This window comes from Doryrhamphus excisus, chromosome 5, assembly GCF_030265055.1.
Source record: "Doryrhamphus excisus isolate RoL2022-K1 chromosome 5, RoL_Dexc_1.0, whole genome shotgun sequence".
In the NCBI taxonomy this organism is placed as follows: domain Eukaryota; kingdom Metazoa; phylum Chordata; class Actinopteri; order Syngnathiformes; family Syngnathidae; genus Doryrhamphus; species Doryrhamphus excisus.
The window spans coordinates 746,379-770,796 of record NC_080470.1 but is presented as its reverse complement, the minus strand read 5'-3'; the positions used below and the strand labels follow the sequence as shown (position 1 = coordinate 770,796).

The 24,418-nt window shown below is 42.1% G+C and overlaps 1 protein-coding gene across 4 annotated transcripts; it reads left to right on the top strand.

Annotated features, from left to right (window-relative positions):
- Window positions 1-23,803, top strand: si:zfos-943e10.1 (GRAM domain-containing protein 2B). Of its 4 annotated transcripts, none has more exons than XM_058074051.1 (13): window positions 1-4,882; window positions 14,856-15,044; window positions 16,195-16,258; window positions 16,517-16,589; window positions 16,686-16,789; window positions 16,935-17,033; window positions 17,535-17,606; window positions 17,751-17,819; window positions 18,831-18,927; window positions 19,104-19,196; window positions 20,840-20,945; window positions 21,077-21,184; window positions 22,657-23,803. In XM_058074051.1, the coding sequence occupies exons 1-13, from the start codon at window positions 4,791-4,793 to the stop codon at window positions 22,673-22,675; spliced, it is 1,185 nt and encodes a 394-aa protein (XP_057930034.1). In that variant the 5' UTR covers window positions 1-4,790; the 3' UTR covers window positions 22,676-23,803. The 4 variants fall into 4 exon arrangements, with proteins under 4 accessions (XP_057930034.1, XP_057930035.1, XP_057930033.1 ...); XM_058074052.1 differs by having other exon boundaries at window positions 698-4,882; window positions 14,859-15,044; XM_058074050.1 differs by lacking the exon at window positions 1-4,882 and adding an exon at window positions 13,783-14,069 and having other exon boundaries at window positions 14,859-15,044.
- The last annotated feature ends 615 nt before the right edge of the window (window positions 23,804-24,418 follow it).

Genomic DNA, 24,418 nt, shown 5'->3' with positions numbered 1-24,418 from the left:
AACATTCAGGCCTCACAGCTAGGAGACCCAAGTTCAATCCCACCCTCGGTTATTTCTGTGTGGAGTTTGCATGTTCTCCGGGTACTCCGGTTTCCTCCCACATTCCAAAAACATGCTAGGTTAATTAGCCACTCCAAATTGTCCATAGGTATGAATGTGAGTGTGAATGGTTGTTTGCCTATATGTGTCCCTGTGATTGGCTAGCCACCAGCTGGGATAGGCTCCAGTATTTTTCACTAAGGGAGCCAAAGGACCTGCCGGCGTTCCATGTTTTCCATTTGAAATGTTGACTCATTCCACTGTAAATAATTCCGGTTTTAAGAAGTCATCCAATGTCAATATTTGCAGAACGTGCAGTAATGTGTCTTAATTCCCTGAATATACATTTGATTATATTTATATTTATGGAACTTTTACCAAGTTCTGCAAAGAGTCATTATGTGAAAGTACTTCCTTTTGTAGTATGGATGTGAAAGTACTTTCTTTACCACATTTGGGAACTGTAATTTTGTTTGTTAAGTATTGTTAGTTTAGTTGTATATACAGCATGGCGAGGGTTTTGTGCTGCGGGTTTGACTCTAATGCTGGACTTATTACTATTGTGTACATTTCCGGGGTTCCCCGTGTTTGCTCAAGGAATGATTCCTGCGTCACGAAGATGTTCTGTACAGTAAACGTGTTCCTTCTCACTTTTTAGGACACCTGCTGGTTGCATCACTTGTACTTCCCTCGGAAAAGTGGCATTTCCTTTTCAGATTCCCAGACTGTGTGAGGGTTGAGTTCTTGTGAAGTTCCACACTTCCGAGCTGCGACATTTGGAGACAATTGGATCCTCGGTAGAGTTTGAACTATGCTTACAAAACTGTGTTGGAAGTCAAAGAACATAGTATGCTTCTCTCGGGAAAAGTGGGAGGTGCTTATGTGACCTCCTCTGAGGTCCTCACCTAACCTGCCCCTCCCCCGCCCCCACCTCCAGGCCAGAAAAGTACCATTCCAGTGACATTGGTGGACCAGGAAAAATGCATAAACAAGACCCCTCTGAAAAAAAGTGGCCTTTTCTGCTGTTTTTGGGTCCTGACGGGATCCCTGATGAATGTGTGAGAAGAACCAACTTCCTGGACCCAACTTCCCGCACCAACGAAAGACCCCCATTGAAAAAATGGGGGTCAAAAAAAAAAAATGGACCCTTGGAAAAGTGTCCTTTTCTGCCATTTGTAGGTTCTACCGGGACTGTGGGAAGTTTCCCTCACATCCCGGACCAAAAAGGTTGCGATGGAGCAACATTAAAAAATAATGTGTGGGAGGTTGCCCCCAAGTTCCAGGACCAACTAAGACCCACATTAAAAATGGACCCTTGGAAAAGTGTCCTTTTCTGCCATTTGTGGGTTCTGCCGGGACTGTGGGAAGTTTCCCTCACATCCCAAACTGGAAAGGTTGAGGTGGAGCGACATTAAAAAATAATGTGTCGGAGGTTGCCCCCAACTTTCAGAACCAACTAAGACCCCCATTGAATATGGACCCTTGGAAAAGTGTCCTTTTCTGCCATTTGTGGGTTCTGCCGGGACTGTGGGAAGTTTCTCTCACATCCCAGACTGGAAAGGTTGAGGTGGAGCGACATTAAAAAATAATGTCTGGGACGTTGCCCCCAAGTTCCGGGACCAACTAAAGACCCCCATTGAAAATGGACCCTTGGAAAAGTGTCCTTTTCTGCCATTTGTGGGTTCTTCCGGGACTGTAAGTTTCCCTCACATCCCAAACTGGAAAGGTTGCGGTGGAGCGACATTAAAAAATAATGTCTGGGACGTTGCCCCCAAGTTCCGGGACCAACTAAAGACCCCCATTGAAAATGGACCCTTGGAAAAGTGTCCTTTTCTGCCATTTGTGGGTTCTACCGGGACTGTGGGAAGTTTGCCTCACATCTCAGACCGGAAAGGTTGCGGTGGAGCGACATTAAAAAATAATGTCTGGGAGGTTGCCCCCAAGTTACGGGACCAACTAAAGACCCCCATTGAAAATGGACCCTTTTAAAAGTGTCCTTTTCTGCCATTTGTGGGTTCTGCCGGGACTGTGGGAAGTTTCCCTCACATCCCAAACCAGAAAGGTTACAGTGGAGCGACATTAAAAAATAATGTGTGGGACGTTGCCCCCAAGTTCCGGGACCAACTAAGACCCCCATTGAAAATGGACCCTTTTAAAAGTGTCCTTTTCTGCCATTTGTGGGTTCTGCCGGGACTGTGACAAGTTTCCCTCACATCCCAGACCAGAAAGGTTACAGTGGAGCGACATTAAAAAATAATGTGTGGGACGTTGCCCCCAAGTTCCGGGACCAACTAAGACCCACATTGAAAATGGACCCTTGGAAAAGTGTCCTTTTCTGCCATTTGTGGGTTCTACCGGGACTGTGGGAAGTTTCCCTCACATCCCAAACCAGAAATGTTGCGGTGGAGCGACATTAAAAAATAATGTGTCGGAGGTTGCCCCCAACTTCCAGGACCAACTAAGACCCCCATTGAAAATGGACCCTTGGAAAAGTGTCCTTTTCTGCCATTTGTGGGTTCTGCTAGGACTATGGGAAGTTTCCCTCACATCCCAAACCGGAAAGGTTGCGGTGGAGCGACATTAAAAAATAATGTGTGGGACGTTGCCCCCAACTTTCGGGACCAACTAAGACCCTCATTGAAAATGGACCCTTGGAAAAGTGTCCTTTTCTGCCATTTGTGGGTTCTGCCGGAACTGTGACAAGTTTCCCTCACATCCCAAACCGGAAAGGTTGCGATGGAGCGACATTAAAAAATAATGTGTGGGACGTTGCCCCCAAGTTCCGGGACCAACTAAGACCCCCATTGAAAATGGACCCTTGGAAAAAGTGTCCTTTTCTGCCATTTGTAGGTTCTGCCAGGACTGTGGGAAGTTTCCCTCACATCCCAAACCGGAAAGGTTGCGGTGGACCGACATTAAAAAATAATGTGTGGGACGTTGCCCCCAAGTTCCGGGAACAACTAAAGACCCCCATTGAAAATGGACCCTTGGAAAAGTGTCCTTTTCTGCCATTTGTGGGTTCTGCTAGGACTATGGGAAGTTTCCCTCACATCCCAAACCGGAAAGGTTGCGGTGGAGCGACATTAAAAAATACTGTGTGGGACGTTGCCCCCAAGTTCCTGGACCAATTAAAGACCCCCATTGAAAATGGACCCTTGGAAAAAGTGTCATTTTCTGCCAACAGACCTGAAAAAAACCTGAAACAGACCTGAAAAAAATGTGAATATGCAAAAATCATAAAGAACTTTTGTTGAGGTTGAAATAATGAATAAAAATGCATTATGAAATTAAAAAATATTTAAAAATAAAAATATATAAAAAAATTAAAAATTAAAAAAAATTTAAAAAAATTAAAAATTTAAAAAAATTAAAAAAAATTAAAAAAAAAGAAATGTGGTCTTCTGTGCTATTTTTGGATTTTACAGAGACCCTCCATCATTCCATAGGAGTTTCCTCTCACTTCCCAGGCCAGAAAAGTGCACAAATTCACTCTAAAAATATGTGCTTCTTGGTGCGTCTGCGTTATTAATGCACACATTTTCTTACAATTCATAACCTTCCATGGAGCCCTCGTGTTAAGGACATCCGCAAATCGAATAAAACGTTGCTCAAGGACTTACAACGTCAGTGCTCTCAGCCAAATGTTTGCTAAAGTTCACACCAAATGAGGTCAGATAAGAAAAAACATGGCCGCTTCAGCAATATATGTCTTTTTACGATGACAATTTCCTTGACACAATAACTTTACTGTAACTTACAGGATGGGGGTTAATCTTTGGCGTGGTTTATTTAATCTACGACCATGAAACGGATATTGACATCAGAGTCCAGCGAGACCATTTCCATAAGAGTGGCGGTTTGATTCTCATGTCACATGTCATGTCTCATGTCATGTGAGGTGGCGAGATGTTTGTTTGCATTCATTTTTGCATTAAAGGACATGCTCATCGATGACTACACGCAAATGTAGTCACGGATGAGTCAATTGATTATTTAGATGATGATTATTATGATGAAAAGTATCATTAAGAACTTGTCGGGAGCACGGATCACATCATTCCCGTTACGGATAATGGCGGTGCAAGCGCCCTTAAAGAAAGCATTATTTGGTTACACCCATCCATTCATGCTTACTGACAGATGATAGATATACAAATATACCTGTCTACAACTCCAGCACTGCAAACTATAAACATAATAATCCCAAATATTTGTTTTACTATCATGATCTGTGCATGCTTTTATCATCATAGAATGCATATGAAATTTAACATCCTGTTTGTGGTTGATAAACAAGCACTCAGAAGGGATTATTTTGTGTTTTTAATATCATATTTATTTTCTGTGGAGTCACATTTAGACTGATGTGGATTCCATATGTTGCTAACACGTGAAATGAAAACGCCTAAAGTAAATTATTGATGACATGGCCCCGGATTCTCAATACTAATACAGGCCCTTCAGGATATTCGAAATAAGGACAACCCCTTTTTTTCATATAAGGCAATGGGCGGTGCGAGTAAGCCAACTACTTCATTTTGATTGGATGTTCCAGCTGACATGACCGTTTTTTCCATAGTCGTCCTCGACGCTGATTGGTCCTCAGGCTTGGTCCGATTGAAGATCATTATCATAATCAGCGGGTGACACCGGGGCGGGGGGGGAGTGAAGGCAGAATCCAAACAAGAGCAGCGGATCTCGGCGTGGCACTTGGCTTCCACACAAACTGACCCCCACTGGCGGAGGGAAGAATGCTTGAAAACAAGAGAGACAGGTTAAAAACCTTTCTCAAGAAGATCGACGAAAAGGCCATCGTCAGAATCAAGCACTTCATGAAAGAGAGGTAAGCGAAACGGATGGTGGCGACTAGCTTGAACCGCTCGCCGTCTGCCGGCGAGCATCACCCATCGAGCGGATGATGCTAACCGTTAGAATGTCGTGGATGTCAGCAGTATTTCCGTTATATATCCCACTAATGTCATTACACTTGTCTATCCGACGCGAATTACAAAGTGAGAATTAATTATTTGAAATGTCAACACTTTCGTATTTTTCGAGACTGATACATTGGCTAATGCTAACCAGTTAGCTAGTTTGTGGAAGATACCATCTGTCTTAGTTTACCTCGACATAGACGGAAGTCGTGTTTAAAGGGAATATATTTCGGTGTGTGACTTTAAATATTTTAAATACGGTGACTGGCACATGTACTTAATGTGCTTAATGTTGCTGACCCGTTATCCACTTCAATATGTGGGTCATATATGTCCCTCCATATTCAATGCACACCATAAAGGAGTTTCCATATTAACTCACTGGCCGTTTACTGTATTTACCTTCAGCGACACAATCAAACGATACAATACATATCTCATATAGTTCTGTTTTGATATCCCCAAGATGCGGCTGTGCAGGTGCTTGTGTTATTTAGATTCCTGTGGACTCTCCTGTGACCCCCCCACCCTGTCACCCATGGGACCAGCAAGTCTGTTTTCTGAGAAAGGCCTATTTTTAGCTCCCATGAGTCAGTCACAGGTGGTACTTGATGTTATATAAATGTATCTCATGCTTAGATCAGCTTGTCCTCTTGAGACTCGACTTTCCTCACAAATGAAAGTCATTTCCATGGATGATATAGATTTGCGTGTTTCCGTTTCGTCGTCTGATTCCGTCCCACCTAGGGCTGGGTTAAAACGATTATTTCTGTAATCGATTAATCTAGAAAATAGTTTTTCGATGCATCGATTAATCCCTGAAAGTCCCTGATTAGTTCGTTCTATCTATCATTCTATCTAACTTCTAGCTAGCTGTCGTTCGTTCTGTCGTTCGTTCTGTCGTTCATTCTGTCGTTAGGGTTAGGGTTAGGGCTAGTCTGTCGTTCTATCTATCGTTCGCTCGCTCTATCGCTCGCTCTATCGCTCGCTCTATCGCTCGCTCTATCGCTCGCTCTATCGCTCGCTCTATCGCTCGCTCTATCGTTCTAGCTATCGTTCTAGCTATCGTTCTAGCTATCGTTCTAGCTATCGTTCTAGCTATCGTTCTAGCTACCGTTCTAGCTATCGTTCTAGCTAGCTGTCGTTCGTTCTGTCGTTCGTTCTGTCGTTCTATCTATCGTTCGCTCGCTCGCTCTATCGTTCGCTCGCTCGCTCTATCGCTCTAGCTGTCGCTCTAGCTGTCGCTCTAGCTGTCGCTCTAGCTGTCGTTCTAGCTGTCGTTCTAGCTGTCGTTCTAGCTGTCGTTCTAGCTGTCGTTCGTCGCGCGCTCTATCGCGCGCTCTATCGCGCGCTCTATCGCGTCGTTCGTTCTGTCGTTCTATCGTTCGCTCGCTCGCTCTATCGTTCGCTCGCTCGCTCTATCGCTCTAGCTGTCGCTCTAGCTGTCGCTCTAGCTGTCGCTCTAGCTGTCGCTCTAGCTGTCGCTCTAGCTGTCGCTCTAGCTGTCGCTCTAGCTGTCGCTCTAGCTGTCGCTCTAGCTGTCGCTCTAGCTGTCGCTCTAGCTGTCGCTCTATCGCGCGCTCTATCGCGCTCTATCGCGCGCTCTAGCTATCGTTCTAGCTATCGTTCTAGCTATCGTTCTAGCTATCGTTCTAGCTATCGTTCTAGCTATCGTTCTAGCTATCGTTCTAGCTGTCGTTCTAGCTGTCGTTCTAGCTAGCTGTCGTTCTAGCTAGCTGTCGTTCTAGCTAGCTGTCGTTCGTTCTGTCGTTCGTTCTGTCGTTCGTTCTGTCGTTCGCTCTGTCGTTCGCTCGCTCTATCGATCTAGCTATCGATCTAGCTATCGATCTAGCTATCGATCTAGCTATCGATCTAGCTATCGATCTAGCTATCGTTCTAGCTATCGTTCTGTCGTTCGTTCTGTCGTTCGTTCTGTCGTTCGTTCTGTCGTTCGTTCTGTCGTTCGTTCTGTCGTTCTAGCTAGCTATCGTTCGTTCTGTCTGTCGTTCTATCTATCTATCGTTCGCTCGCTCTATCGTTCGCTCTATCGTTCGCTCTGTTGCGCGATCTTTTCTTCTGGCTGGACTCACTGAAACTTTCAGGCGGCCACCGCCATGTTTTAATTCTATATTGGGTGGTGTGGCACGACTAGAACTAGATCTTTTTTGCGAACGAATGAACCGCGCATAAAATACCCGTTCAGTCCGCCGGCCGTTTTGTTCATGACCGACACGGCACTAGTTGGTGAGCTGTTGAGTCGGAACGAACGTGAACACGAGTGAACGGACTGACTCAAAACGACTAACCGAGTCTATGCACGGGGGGAGATCACAGGCTAACGACCAATTGACCAAAATGAACGGATCTTTTTACTGAGTGAAGCGGAATGATCCTGTTCACTGAAATGAACGGTTTTGCCCACAGCTAATTCCGAGTGAAGGCGCATTGACATGCAGTTCTTGTGTCGACGTATTTTTTGTGTCGATGTCATGAGAGGACGCCCTAGTCCCACCATGACGATTTCATCTCTTTGTTTAGTCTGATATAATTCCCATATACTCCACATACATCTTACTAATGAGGCTGAAATGCAACCATAAGTAGTTCAATTTCTGGGGTGAAAAACGAAACCCTTTCATCCGCAGTCCTGATGCACGGAGTCGTCTGAAAGGCCAGGTTCTCATGGCATTTCTCAGGTTTGACGACACAATGATGTTGGCTTTGTAGAGCTTGTGGTAAATTGGGTGGGGCGGCCATGCAAATATCATGTTGCTGGCAAGAAAGACAGCGTTGAATTTCAGTGTCTTGAGCATGGGATGTGCTGGGAGCTGGAGAGAAGGTTTGGATCGCGTAAGAAGGAATGCTGAAGGGCGGCACACAAACCAGCCGGTCATAGATAGCTGAAGTCATGTGTTGCCTGCGTGGAGGTGGTGCGACTGACCACTGGTTTGCCCTTGGTGCCATGTTAAGACAAAAAGGCCTTTCAGGACTTACAATAACCTCCCTAAAGTCCCTTGTTTATCACCCTTTATTGGTTCCAGACCTGACCAGGTTGATTTCCGCAAAGTTGGATTCCACCTTTTTATAAATGGAATATTTCAAAGTTAAGTTATAACAGCTATATTAGTCACCTTTACGTTTGTATTACCCAACATAGTAGATATAATCTGACAAAATAAGACATTTAAAACATAAATAAAACTCGTGTGTGTTGCAATAAATGTCTTGCGGATGTGTAGACAGGAAGCGACGTCAGGGGTTCAGAGTTGAGTTTTAGCTGGATTGTGACTAGCGTAGCCCCCTCTTGTTGTTGTTGTGGTTATGGTTTAATTTATTTTGTATGTATGTACATTTATTTATGTTTTAACGGTAAAGTGATATTTTTTTAAATAATGTTTTTAATTTTTGTCAAATCAGTTCCCAGTTCCACATGTCCAAAAGGAGTAGGAAGAAGCAAAGCTTATTAAATCCTACCCCTCCATCTGGTACTTTTACAATCAGTAACTGTTACATTTGTTCACTTCCTGCTTTCCTAATATAGTATTAAGTTTTTTTTTTGTTTTGTTTTTTTTGTTTTTTGTCACGTACCGAAGTACTCTGTGATATGAGCATCCAATGCCATAATGGGTACCATAGTGCGTGTCAATATAGTGATATATATAGCACATCATGACTGGTTCAAGACTCTTCATCCTTGTATTTAGCAAACATCAACTGCTTGTATTGTTTCTTCAATTCACTCACCGTGTTGTGCATTGTTCCATGAGGTGTGGAAGTGGTAAGTTTTTGCCTTAAGTTTAAAGGAAATAAATTTGAGGCTAACTGGTTTGCTCGCGAGCTTGCGGCTGTCTCTAGTCTTGTAATCAATGAATAACAGGAGTATAAAGGTCACTATAGGTATGTTATTTTATGTCTATAGGGCTCTAATGCTAAACCGTATTCGGAAAGTCAAACAGGTTTTCTACGCCCTAACAAAATAAACTACAAGATAAAAAACAAAGAAAATATTCTATCCATTAACAATGAATCATTTATCGTGGTCTGGTCAATACAGTACGTGAGGTATTACTGAAGACTTTGGTAAATAATAAATATCCTCTGGCCACCATAACTGTAAAGTAAATACAAGCATATACAAAAACTTCACTTGTCTATTTTCACAGACTACTGGTCAGTCCTGTCTTATGTAAACATCAGCATAAGCGAAGGCCAGGACCATTTTAAAAGGAAATTAGATTCAGACCAGCCCTATCTCATTGATTTACAGTAAGTCAGGAGGAATGATGGTAGCGCCCAGTCTCCATTCTCTCCAGAGCGCTTGCAGAGAAGCCACGAAGAAAGAACATCTCTGTCTGCATCGTCGCTTTGCATAGACCCAAGTGATGAGAGACGCTGTGTGCATTGGACCACATGACTCCCTCAAAAAACTCTCAAATTCACTAACACGTGCGCACTGACGTGCTCTTTTCCACATGACACACACACACACACAGTTTTTCTTCAGACTGAGGCCTGGCAAGATTCCACTAACTTCATTTTATGTTGCCCTGATGACGAGTCCAGCTCACTTCCTTGCCCCGGCTCTGTAGAAGCTCAAACACGCTTAATCCCCATGACCCAGAATCATACTTTACTTCATTTATTTTCTCAGATATATATAGAAGATAAATGGTCAGTGTGTTAAAACCAAAAGTGGACGCTTTATGTTGCTGAGGGATGGACTTTTTGTGTAATGTTTGTTCAAAAGCAGATTTAAGATAGACATGATTATCACCATGGCGATGCAGCTGAGTGCTGGATAAGAGGACAGTAGTCCATTGCTCTCCAGAAGATGGCACTCTGACACAAATTAGTTTTGGACCATTTGACCATCACCGTTCCAACCACAAACATGCAGGGCTCTACATTAAAAACAAAAATGACTTACCCATGGAGAATCCTTAAGGTGACAACTACTTGTCCCATGTAAAATGAAATGAAAATGTTTCATATATTTAGCATCAATATATGCTGATAATTCATCAGATAATAGTACTGACACAATGTATATGGAGGAATGTCTGGAAAAATAGTGTAGATGTATGTTAACATGGCATGCCATACTACCTTACACATCGTAGTCGTAGTAAGCACTGATATTTATAAGTTGTGCACCACAATGAAACATTATTGAATAGACACATTTGTGTACTAGTAAAGTGTTTTTAATCCAGAAAAAAAAATCCTCAACGGTCAAACAATAATTTGCGAAGCAAAGGTGCGAAAAATACATAGAGAAACGGAAGCGCTAGATTTTGTAGCTTGTGCAAAAATCAGCACTTGGTATTGGATCTAATCGGCGGTGTTTCATTGTGACCACTTCAAATTGTCACAGCAATGTGATTCACTCACCTGTGCCATCGTTTGATTTGCTAACCGCTAATAAACTACTTGTTTAGGAGGCACTGCTTCATCACTTTTTGCTGTTTTTTGGTATTAGACCATGTTGGCAGGGACGCCATGATAGATGTTTTGATCGTGAACAAGAACGGGTGTGGGTAAAACGCAGACTGCGGTCTAAATAAACGATTCTGATTGGTCCATTTCAAGATTTGCAAGGATTGGTTTGCAAATTACCAGCGGAATTACGCAGTCCATGTTTTACCAACACCCATCAATAACCGCTTTTAAAAAAAAAACTCTTGGCAGCATGGCAAGCCAAAGTTTCCCGACGGGAATATCACTGATTGGATTTACTTGCCCGAATTTTGTTTTAACTTGCCCCGGGCCATCGGTACATCGTTATTGTCGAGCCCTGAACATGGCACATTACTGTGATCGTAGTTTGATTTTTTTAGACATTTTTACAGGTCTTTTGACAAAACTTAATTGGTTAGTATTGCATAAACATACCCGTGATTCCTGTCTATATTCAGTTCAATAATGAATTATAAATGCCACTGTTTTAACTAGCTAATTGCAATAAAGTTACCCCGGTGTCGTTTTTTTTTGCTGACCATAAATACAAATTTGTTTCCAAGCTTCCCTCATCCGCTCACATACACGTTTTTTTGTGTCCGGGTTTACAATTACCATGTCTATTGTAGACTCCGCATTTGAAACCAACTCATTAAGCTGCATCTTTTTTAAAGGTAAATCTCTCTTACCCCCCACCTCCGCAACCATCTACCACCCACTGCTACAGCCATTTCCACAACAACACAGTCTCAGACTACCATAAGGAGACAAAGATTATAGAAAGAATTTGGGCTTGGACCCCCAAACTATTCTTTGTGTTAATTGTTTGACCGCAGCCTGTGAGGTTCCTCCTCTATAGTCTCTGTACTGCCGTTCGGTCTAAGGGTGTTGCTGTAACGACGCAAAAAAAGACCTTTACTCTCATTGTATTAGTCAGTCCATGTTGTGGGTCTAAGTGCAAAAGGTCTCTCCAGTCGAGGTTTAAGGCATCGCAGATCGGGAAACTCGTGGAGGGTAGGATTTTTTTTTTGGCATGGATAGAAGAGAAGCCTTGTTAAACCAGCAAAAGGCTGTGGCCGCCAATCACTCGTCTGAAGTTGTGGCAAGGTAAGCTTACCAAACCTCTGAATTTGACTGACTGGTTTTAAAATAAGGGTTGACAGCTTGTGTTTTATCCTGTGGTTGTCGATTCGGTGAACTGGAACAAATGCATATACAAACGCAACGGTCGTCAGTGATTTTAATTTCACAAACATGCCACGTGTCGAGCATCAGAGTGCAGTTTTAATGGAATCTTTCTCGCAGCACGCCATTTGCTCTATTAGCTACTGTTAGTCATAGCAATTATGTCATTACACAATGGGGTTGAGGTTTAATCTGCTCAGGTGATTTGTCACTGCTCAATCCGGGAACCCGGTCAAAGGTCAAGGCCTCTGACTTCTGTTGTAAAGATGTGCAGTAAAACACTTTACTACACAATATTCCCGGTACGAAATAATCTTCTGTTTTGGACTACAACCTTTGCATTTTTTTTGCAATGGTGTCCTTTTGGCCAAGGTATTAGGAGACTAAAATATTTAAAAATGACTCATAATTTGTTTTGGACCATTTGATGGTTACCGTCCCCACTACAAACATTGCACATCACTGGGATTGTAGTTTAATTTTAGTCATTTTTTTAAAGTAGTTGACATCAGTTTTGTGTCAATACTGTTTTAACCAGTCACTAGCCACGTTTACATGAGTTTTTCTCTCTCCGAATGGAATCTTTCCGAATGACCTTTCCGAAAGCAATGGTATCCATGGAAAGGAATATTCCAATCGCGTGTCTACATGCGTTGCTATAATCAGAATAGTCAATGGGGCATGCCCACTAAAGCGTAAACACCAACATCATGTGATACCAACTTCCCCGAGTTATTCTTTCACTTGTCGGAATAACTCCGTATTGCCAGTTTTTCCTTCGTCCAGTCTTGAAATTTAGTTTGGATCAAAAACAAACTTTCCTTAGCAGTCCAGTGCCGATTGCTCGCCTCCATTTTTTTTAAATCGAAGAACGTCTTGAGCTGCGTGTTACGTCATATCTCAGCATTCGCTGAAAGAACGCACCCGGGAACAGGAAAAGATAAAGTTCAATCTTGCTAATATTTTATAATTAAAATTAATTTTCTTTTTGAATAAAAGTGGACTTGTGAATGGCGTATAGAAGGGTTTAGATTGTGTTCCACAGATGGCGCTAATGCACACCAAAGCTGCTTGCCAAATAAACAACAGAAGAAGAACGCAGTCTGACAACGTTCCGTTTGAGCGGGTACAAGATACCTCAATCGGATTGGGGAAAGGAATATTCCACCCCCTGGGAATCCCATTATATATTCATTGGGATTGGCACTTTTCTTTGGGAATGAGGTGTATACAAAGGTTCGATTCTTTCCTTTTTTGAGCAAATAACCCGAATGGAATTGGAATATTTGGGTCTCTTGGGAATATCAGAGCCTCTGTGTAATTGGATAAATGAAGTGCTATAACAGGATGGTAATGAAGTACGGGGCAAGTCGTTAATGTTGCCCTGGGTGTTAAAAGAAACACTCCCTTTTGACCTTCTTGACAGACACCCACAAACGAACGATAGCCTCTGAATAGTGTCTGTTTTCTAATTGGTCTGTCTAGGGCCTAAGTGACGACTGGATTGGAATTAAGGAAATAATCATTAGCTGCAACCCTAGTTTGCATGAATGGCGTTCTGCACACTCGGGAGCTTCTGCCTCGTTCCTATTGCAAGTGCTTCTACCATTGGAGGGTGTGTGAAACATGTGCAATAGACGTGCCTACAAGCCAGAACTAGAATTATCCCACCACTCCCAGCATTTACCAACGCCGCTAATGCAGTCGGGCGTAATGACATGGTAGCCCTGCAGCCGAGGCTGCATCGCACGTCTTTCCCCTGCTGTCTGAACTTTGCCCCAGTTCCCTAAGGTGATGCATGCAGCGCATTCAACAATCCACACTGTGGTGTGATGCCATTGTTTTTCATTTAATTTTGCTACCTCATTTGATGCAAATGTATGGAAAACCTTTTAACATTGTGTTGTTACTCTTGGGGTTGGCTCTTGCTAATGCCACTCCTAGATGGGGCCTGATTGGCCGGTTTGAGCGGCTCACATTTTGCATGTATTTTGCTTGACAAACACATTTGAACCTGAAAATGCTTTGTTTACGTAACATTGTCAGTGGAAGTGTGTTTTAGAACACAGCAGTGCTTCTATGTTGTGTTGTGTTGTGTGTGTGTGCGCGATCTGCTACTTTCTTTCATGCCTGTTTGGCTTCGGGGGGGGGAGTGGCTATGTTTGACGTCACCCTCTTACGGAGTGTCACACCACCACAAGCACAAAGTGGCTTCCTCTTTCAGCGCATTCATACACAAAGATAGCAGCAGGAAGACCATGCTTTAACTTGTCATATGAAACATGACGTGGACTATATAACAACTTTGGTTTTTCCTCTTTGGAGTGATGGAATGAAGCCTGATTTTTTATTTTATTTTTTTGTTGGGTGGCAGTTTTTTAATTTAAAAAAGGAAATGCCTACTGTCAGTAGGTATATGAGTTTCCGGTCGTCAAAAAGATTTAAATTTTCCAGGTAGTTTGCTCATTTTTTTTCTCTCTTTTCCTTGTTGTGTGTATTGTTGTAACCTCAGCCGTGTTCAGCATTCGCATCATGAAGAGTGATACGTGTCGGTCACTTGTCATCATTGCTTTTGTCAAGGCTATCTCTATTGTTCCTTTACAGCTGTGGTGGTTAGCCAATTAGACCAGGACCAAAGACTTTAAAGGCAGAGTTATGGTTTGGGAACACATCATAAAGCTAAGCTTGTTAGTCTGCCACGTACGTTCAGTTAAATCGGGTGGCAGATATTTTTTAATGGGATTTTTAAATAAATAAGGGCTGTCCGAAACGTTCCATGAAAGGATGCAAGGGCCATATTTATATTTTGTAATGGAAAAAAATGCAAGTAGCTTTGTAATGTAGGTGGAAAAAGTCCATTATTAGTATGAACTTGTTGAATTCCGTTTTTAGAATACACTTTGGGGCTGCACTTCGGACATCACTGAACTGAGGTGTTGTTGTTTTGTGGCGATAATAATTCCAGGTTTTTAGAAGTCTGTACAGTAACTCCTATTTCCTAGTTTGCTGCTGTGAATGACTTTGTGCTGTTGCAATCCCCGTTCACACAGCTTCTTGCCATCTTTTTTTTTTTTTAACACCTCACATTTCTCAATGAACCGCACATTCAGTTGATGTGGTAACAGAAGGCCGTCTCATTCTGGCATCAGATTCATGGTTGAGACTGCTCCAGTGTTTCTGTGTTACCGATCACCAAACAAAGTCATTCCGCGTCCTAAATTCTTCTTTTCCCTCGTCCAGCAGCTACCCAGTAGAAGGCGGCGGCGGTGGTGGTGGTGGTGGTGGAGTGCCAGCCAAGTTGAAGAGAAGCAGGAGCACCTTGAGCAAAGATGGTGTCAAGAAGGTGGAGGCCAGGAAGACATTGAGCTTGGAGGCTGCTCAGCTGGAGATCCAGGAGCAGCACAAGACCCTCACCAGACCGTTATCGAGGTTAGGGACTACATCACACAACATTATGAAAATAATAATTAGGAAAAGCCACACAGGAGGGGGGGGGGTTAAATATGAACACAGTAACGTGCTCCTCGTAGTCAGGTTGAACTCGTGTCACAAGACTTGAGAAGCTGAGCCGCGTCGTGATGCACATGACCGCATGGCTCAGACATTCCTCTCACATGATTTTACTATGTATGTGTATGGGATATATAAACGTGTACAGTCGCCTACACCATCATGGTAATGGTAATGGTAATGGTTTTTGGTAATTGAATGCATCCCATAATCAGTTCCCAGTTCCACATGTCCAAAAGGAGTAGGAAGAAGCAAAGCTTATTAAATCCTACCTCTCCATCTGGTACTTTTACAATCACTAACTCTTACATTTGTTCACTTCCTGCTTTCATAATATATTTTTGTGATATTTTTTTTTTTTTTTAATTTTTTGTCATGTACCAAAGTACTCGGTAATATGAGCATCCAATGCCATAATGGGTACCATAGTAAGTGTCAATGTAGTGATATATATAGCACATCATGGTTTTTGTTTTTTAACATTCTTTTAATTTTATTTATTTTTTGTCATGTACCTGCTTTCATAATATAGTTTAATTTTGTTTTTTTATGTTGTTTATTTTTTTGTCATGTACCCAAGTACGAGGTGATATGACCATACAATGGGTACCATAGTTACTGTCAGTAACTGTAACTGTCAATATACTATGGTACCCATTATGTCATTGTATGGTCATATCACCTTGTACTTTGGTACATGACAAAAAATTAAATTAAATTAAATAAAAAAAAACATGACATAAAATAAAATAAAAAAAATTAAAAATTATTCATGAATGAATGAGTAATTTTTTATTTTATTTATTTATTTTAATTCATTTTATTTTCATTCATGAATGAATGAATAATTTTTAATTTTTTTATTTTATTTTATTTTAGTTTTGTCCTTTTTTCTAGTGTGACACATGTGACCGACACGGCACGTCAAGCATATCGAATAACAGTCGGAGTGTGAATCAGTCCATTTGGTCTTGTAGTGTTACTGACCACACACATTTTGTCTGTTTTTTTTTTTTTTAAGAAGTCTGAGTCTTATTCTCACGCCTGTTCTCCGTGTGTGTGTGTGCAGGTCGCAGACGTTTGACGTTGACTGCAGAAGCTTTGAAAGGACTGAAGGCAGCGGCACACAAAGTGTAAGTCCACCTTCTGTTTTGAAGTGAAGCACGTACTTGCTTCGTTATGCATTTCCCTTGTTGGGAGGCATGTACAAACATGGCCGTCACACTACTCGGAATGCAGCACAACACACCTGAGACCCTGGCAGGGTGGACTGATGTGTGACGGTGGAGGTTTTTGCCACCGTAGCATAATTGGGCCCGTGTAGAAATGTGGTTTAGTTAACTTTTCATCCAAAACTTTATAATATTTTGACTTGTTTTTCTCCCTTGCAGAGTTTCATAAAGCACAATGCAACATTCCACAAGTTGTTTCCAGGCATTCCAGAAAGTGAAGACTTGATACATGGTGGGTTGGACAAAAAATACTGCAATACACCATACTGATAATGATAATGATGATGATTTCATGAATGAAATATTCACGTACCTCTTCCTCTCCCAGCATACGTCTGTGCACTGCAAAAGGAAGTGCCCTACCACGGTCGACTGTACATCACTGACAGCCATGCCTGTTTCCACTCCTCCGTTCTGCTCAAGGACACTAAGGTAGGCATGTTAACATTAATCTAATTTCCATTGTCGTTGTTACAAACTGTTACATTGGAGCAGAGGTCATAATTGGAATCGGGATTCACACTCTTTCTTATATTGTTTGAATTCTATTTGATCCCTATTTTTTTTTTTTTTTTAGGTGGTTATCCCTGTTTCCGGCATCCACATTGTCAAGAAGCAGAACACCGCTTTACTGGTGCCAAATGCCTTGTCCATACGAACCACAGAGGGAGAAAAGGTCAGTTTCGTCCCGACACGGCGTCTTTTTATAGAAGCAATTTACAGTCGCTATGGCTCCTTTATCACGGTTATTTGGTGAGAAGTTCGATTTCTTGATTATAAATGGAATATTTTTGTGTTTAGGACATAGTTTGCGACCTTGGAAATAGCTTTTAACATTATTAGAGCCCTCCAGAAATGAAATAACACCCCTATAGTCAACTTTACACATGTACTAACCAATATTATCGACAAAGTAACAGAAAATAAGACTCCCGCTCAGAGTTGAGATTTTTTTAGGTTGCCGTGTGCTCATCAAACCTGCTATAAAATTGCTTGGTGCTTGTGTATCTCACTGAACATGCTATACAATGCTAATTTTAGGCAAAAGTACATAATCTTAGCCTAATAATAAGCCATATTCGACCACGAAACAGTGTGATTTATTCTTTATAGGAAAGGGTCAAGGGTCGTCACTGCTGAAGTGATGTGTAGCTGACGTTCTGTCTGTTCTGTGCAGTTCCTGTTTGTCTCGCTGCGGAACCGAGAAGCGTGTTATCAGCTGCTGCGCTCCGTGTGCCCTCAGCTGGAGGTGAGCGCCTCGGGACACACACTCTCAAGTTTACCCAAACTGTACACAGCAAGATGATGATTTGTTGTTACGCAGTCAGACTGCCAAATACTGTACGTACTGTACGTTCAGTACTCAGGTGCTAAATGAGTATTTCATTGACAGGATCCCAGTACAAACAGCAGCCCAGTTATCTCCTCTGGTGAGCACAGCTTCAACAAGAGCAAACTTGTGGTAAGTGTGGGATTGTAATGTTCATGTTCTTTTATTTTATTTTATTTTTTTATTTTTTTATTTTTCCTTCTCCTTTTTTTCATTCTTTTTCTATTTTTCTCTCTTTTAAACTTTTAAGGAATGTTCTTTTTTTTTATTTATTTTTTATTTATTTATTTTTCCTTCTCCCTTTTTTCATTCTTTTTCTATTTTTCTCTCTTTTAAACTTTTAAGGAATGTTCTTTTTTTAAATTTATTTTTATTTATTTATTTTTTCCTTCTCCTTTTTTTCATTCTTTTTCTATTTTTCTCTCTTTTAAACTTTTAAGGAATGTTCTTTTTTTAATTTATTATTTATTTATTTATTTTCCTTCTACTTTTTTTCATTCTTTTTCTATTTTTCTCTCTCTTAAACTTTTAAGGAATGTTCTTTTTTTTTTTAATTTATTTTTATTTATTTTTTTCCTTCTCCTTTTTTTTCATTCTTTTTCTATTTTTCTCTCTCTTAAACTTTTAAGGAATGTTCTTTTTTTTAAATTTATTTTTATTTATTTTTTTCCTTCTCCTTTTTTTCATTCTTTTTCTATTTTTCTCTCTTTTAAACTTTTAAGGAATGTTCTTTTTTTAATTTATTTTTATTTTTTTATTTTTTTCCTTCTCCTTTTTTTCATTCTTTTTCTATTTTTCTTTCTTTTAAACTTTTAAGGAATGTTCTTTTTTTTTAATTTATTTTTTTCCTTCTCCTTTTTTTCATTCTTTTTCTATTTTTCTCTCTTTTAAACTTTTAAGGAAAATATTAAATGTAATCTTTAAACCTAAAGTCTTTTTTTTTTTACCAATTTATTTTTCTTTTATTTCATTCATTCATTCATTTTCTACTGCATTTTCCTCACGAGGGTCGCGGGGGGTGCTGGAGCCTATCCCAGCTGTCCTTTTATTTATTTTTTTGGGCATATTGTTATAAATAACGGATAACCGCATAATGCTGCGTTTTCATGGAATTGACGTATTGCTTATGTCCCGTGGTGACAGAACTCCAGCCATTCCAGTCTGGATGGCAGCTTTGACCAGTTGGACGGCTCCGACTCGCTGTCGTTACAGGACAAACCCCTTGACAGCACGCACAAAGGTGAGCGTTCAATGCCACACGCAGATCGGCACCAGACTGTTTTGTCGAGATTATCCGCGTGACGCGGCGACCTTGACGAATAGATAATGGAACACTTGACATGTCTTCTCGTGTTGGTCCAAGTCCAAGGTCTAAAAGCAGTGCAACGTTAACGTCTCTCTTTTTACGCTCTGCAGACGCCGTGCCTAATGGAAAAGCATCCACTCTCAGGAGCCTGCATGAGCAGCAGAGTGGGAGCTCGTCTTCGGAGGAGGATCTGTCCTTATCAGGTATTAACGCAAAACTGCGTGCACAATTTATTAACTCATTCAATGCACGGCATTTTTTTAAAAGGCAACCCCGATTAGATTAGAATATTATTGTGTTTTACGCTTATATAAACATGGAACATGCCAAAAAAAAACTCCCTTCTTTTATCAGAAAAAAAGTTTTTCCGTTCTCTAGTAATCAGCGTAGATATGTTTCAGGAAAATATCAGTTCCCGACTAAAAAGGGAGAAAACCAGCTTAACTTTCACTTTTTGCTTTTGTGACGGCAAGGGCGAGAGGCGGGGTACACCCTGGACTGGTCGCCAGCCAGCCAATCACATGGCACATATAGACAAACAACCATTCACACTCACATTCATACCTATGGACAATTAACCTAGCATGTTTTTGGAATGTGGGAGGAAACCGGAGTACCCGGAGAAAACCCACGCATGCACGGGGAGAACATGCAAACTCCACACAGAGATGGCCGATGGTGGAATCGAACTCGGGTCTCCTAGCTGCGAGGTCTGCACGCTAACCACTCGACTGATCAGTCACAGCGATACAGAGGCACATATACGTAAATACGCTTTTTTTTTAACATGATTAGAGCCCCCCATACATAAAATAACACCCCTATAGTCACTTTTACAATCCTATTACCCAATATAGTAGTAAAATAACAATATAATACTACATATATACTCCTGTTTGGATTGTTTCCTGTATTTTAAGTAAACGAGAAAATCCTTTCCAGTTGGATGGAAGTAAAAAATTTGCATAATTTTCCCGCCATTCATTCATTTTTACCACTTATCCTCACGAGGGTCGCGAGTGTGCTGGAGACTATCCCAGCTGTCTTCTGCCGAGAGGCGGGGTACACCCTGGACTGGTGGCCAGCCAGCCAATCACAGGGCACATATAGACAAACAACCATTCACACTCACATTCACACCTGTGGCTAATTAACCTAGCATGTTTTTGGAATGTGGGAGGAGAAAACCCACGCATGCACAGGGAGAACACGCAAACTCCACACAGAGATGGCCGAGGGTGGAATTGAACTTGGGTCACCTAGCTGTGGGGCCTACGTGCGAACCACTCATCCACCGTGCAGCCCCTATACCATCATAACACCAAAAAAAATTTTTTTTACATTAAAATAATATATTCATAAATGTGACATCTTTGTAGTTTTTCACATTTGGAACTGAAACGTGACTTCCTGTCATGTGTTCTTCTTCTGTTAGCTGCTAAGGTCTTATCAATTGCATTTCTGCCCCCTTGTGGCCGTTTTTATTGCTTGAAACGGCTCGGAAGTGAAATCTATTAGCCTCGTAAAAAAATAAAAATTTTAAAAACACCTTAAAATGCCTTTTAAGGTGTTTTTAAAATTTTTATTTTAAATAAAAATTTTATTTAAAATTGAACTTTTTTAAAAAATTTTAAAATTTTTATTTTAAATAAAAATTTTAAATATGTTATTGGGATCGGGCGTTCGAGTTGATGAAAAACGTCGGTGGTATTGAATGAGTTAAAAATCCTTTTTCAGCTTGTGTGTGATTGACTGCTCATACATAAATGATGCCTGACTGCTAAATTTAGATGCCATCATGACATTGACATTAATGCCCCGCCTCTCCCCCCTCGCCCCCCCACAGTTTCAGCTGGCTCCTGGGTTTGGAACGTGACGGAGAAGGCCAAGTCCGTGCTGGTTCAGAGAGAAGCCAGCACCCTCAACACCCTGCTCTTCATCTACTTGATACTGTACGTGTCTGGCTTATATAATCTAATACGCTAAGTCAATGTCACGCTCCTCGTGCAAGACGGCGGCCATCTTAATAGTCGCCATGAAGCCAAACCACAAAATACACATGGCGCTTGTGTCTGCTCCACAGGGTTGTTCTGCTGCTACTGTCCTCGGGCTACATCGGGTTACGTATTGTGGCCCTGGAGGAACAGCTCACGTCACTCGGTGCCTTGCCCGAGTTCACCCTGCAGAGCGGGTAAGTCGTTTTGCTAGGTTAATTAGCCACTCCTAATTGTCCATAGGTATGAATGTGAGTGTGAATGGTTGTTTGTCTATATGTGCCCTGGGATTGGCTGGCCACCAGTCCAGGCGCGAAGACAGCTGGGATAGGCTCCAGCACCCCCACGACAGTATCACTCGGATACTGTGAACATCCAGCAGCAACACAACATTTTGGCATGACTACTATTTTGATGAAAAATATACTGAACCAGGGCTGCACAGTGGATGAGTGGTTAGTACACAGGCTTCACAGCTAGGAGACCCGAGTTCAATTCCACCCTCGGGCATCTCTGTGTGGAGTTTCCATGTTCTCCCCGTGCATGCGTGGGTTTTCTCCGGGTACTCCGGTTTCCTCCCACATTCCAAAAACATGCTAGGTTAATTAGCCACTCCAAATTGTCCATAGGTATGAATGTGAGTGTGAATGGTTGTTTGTCTATATGTGCCCTGTGATTGGCTGGCTGGCCACCAGTCCAGGGTGTACCACGCCTCTTGCCCAAAAGACAGCTGGGATAGGCTCCAACACCCCCACGACAGTATCACTCGGATACCGTGAACATCCAGCAGCAACACAACATTTTGGCATGACTACTATTTTGATGAAAAATATACTGAACCAGGGCTGCACATTGGATGAGTGGTTAGTACACAGGCTTCACAGCTAGGAGACCCGAGTTCAATTCCACCCTCGGCCATCTCTGTGTGGAGTTTGCATGTTCACTTCGGGTACTCCGGGTTTCCTCCCACATTCCAAAAACATGCTAGGTTAATTAGCGACTCCAAATTGTCCATAGGTATGAATGTGAGTGTGAATGGTTGTTTGTCTATATGTGCCCTGTGATTGGCTGGCTGGCGACCAGTCCAGGGTGTACCCCGCCTCTCGCCCGAAGACAGCTGGGATAGGCTCCAGCACCCCCACCATCCTTGTGAGGATAAGCAGTAGAAAATGAATGAATGAATGGCGGGAAAATTATGCAAATTTTTAACTTCCACCCAACTGGACAGGATTTTCTTTTTTACTTAAAATACAGTAAACAATCCAAACAGGAGTATATATGTAGTATTATATTGTTATTTTACTACTATATTGGGTAATAGGATTGTAAAAGTGACTATAGGGGTGTTATTTTATGTATGGGGGGCTCTAATCATGTTTAAAAAAAAAAGCGTATTTACGTATATATGTGCCTCTGTGTCGCTGTGACTGATGAGTCAAGTGGTTAGTGTGCAGACCTCACAGCTAAGAGCCCCGAGTTCGATTCCACCCTCGGCCATCTCTGTGTGGAGTTTGCATGCGTGGGTTTTTTCATAATATTCGGTGTCAAAATGGCCGTGAGTGAAAAGGTCGTATTGAATGATTTAAGGGGCGTGGCCTTGTATTGTTGCCCGACGTGTTTGTTTGCTGACTTTCCCGGCGCCACACTCACGTGTCTTCCTCTTTATTAGGTACCGCCAGGACACATAACACTCGGCGACTAAAGGGGAGAGCGACTGACTCGTGATTCGGGGAGGATCACTGCAAGCGGACGACATTTCACGTCGAGAAAGAGAGAGAGAGAGAGAAAGTGTCCAACCCGTGCAATTCCAGAGACAACTTGAAGGGCTAACCCCGCTCCCGTCCCGCCGCTAAACGGAGACGCCGCCACCGGGACCTGAGCCAAAGTCGCATCCGCACCCTGCCTGGTTGCAGCGTGGGCGTGTCTTGCCCGGCGAACAGAGGTCACGTGACCGGACTTTTTTTTTTTTCCTCCCGCTAGCCCCCCCCCTCACAGCATGGCGTCTGAACAGGGCTACACCGAACCTGCATTAGCGCTAGCCAAAGATCTGCATGGCGTCTCCTTCACTCTCCTTGGAGTCTCTCTTTGAATGTCTTACCTGCAGCCATGACGACGATGATGATGATGATGATGATGATGATGATGAAATCTCCTTCTCCTGATGGTCTCCTCACTCTCTCCCTTCATCGCCTCCTCATTCTTTGTTGTGATTTAACAAGTTTAACGATCAGACGTCGTCCCGCGTCATCACGTGTTGTTCAGGAGAAGACACAGGAAGCGGTCCCAGTCTTCTATCCGGTTCAGGTTCTCCAATGATGTATCTCTGATGTTCATGTTCATGTGCGTGTCTGCAGTCCCCCCTCCATCCTAAGCACACTTTGCCGATAAGGTCCAAGTTTCAACATCGGGAAAAACGGTCCTGCGAGATTTCAATATGCAACCAAATTAGTGTTACGCATGGCAAAAGTGTCTTTTATTCGCGTGTGCGCCCTTTTTTAAAAAAAAAAAATGGAGCAGGAAATGTGTTAAAAAAAAAAAAAAAAAAAGAAGCGAGTGCACTTTACTAAATGTGTCGTGCCTGTCCCAATCCAAGACGCCATTTTGGATTGAGTAGAAATGGCAACAAGCTGTCGTATGAGGGGTGTTTTGTGCGACGGCGACGACACCTTTTTGTCCTTAGTTGCTTTCAATGTGTTTTCACTCAGGGGTGGTGGGCACGACCCCCGCCAGGTGGATATTCCTGTGTCATTTCAAAGTCCACATCTTGGCTTGGGTGCCTCTCAGCCATCTTGTTTTGTTTGTTTGTTTGTCCCCCCCCCCCCCCCCCCCCTCCAAAGAGATCACCTCAGTACTTCATTCGTTTGACTTGACTTGATTCAATCCCCGTCTTCATCCGCCCGATGATGCATATCCACATCGGAACTCACAATCTCCTTGCGGGAAGAAGCGTTCCTTTCCCAACATGTAGCAGAGTTCAACCTTGCTGCGTGGAACACGTGCCGTACCGTCGCCGTACCGTCAGCGTACCGGCTCAATGCAAAAAAAAAAAATCCTAATGAGGGCAGAGTTTGTGGTTTTGCACTATTCAAAGTGTACATTTTGTAACAATTGTTTATGTCCTTAATTCTACTACGGCCCTATACGAATATATAAATATATTTATTTGCATTCTGTGTAATTCAAAGTAGTCTCTGTGAGATGACTTTGCTATTGTTATTAAAAATAAATCAAAAGTTGCAAAGTAAAGAGCAATGTGTGTGTGCCATTTATTCATTGGCAGACTTTGAAAATTACTTTTTAAAATGTTTTGTTGCTGATGCTGGTACTTTGTAGAGTACAGCCGCTCAGCAGATGTTCCTCCATTGTGATGTGTGGACCAGGGTTTTAGTACCTACTTACCCTGGTCTAAACCTAACCCAATTAACTAACCT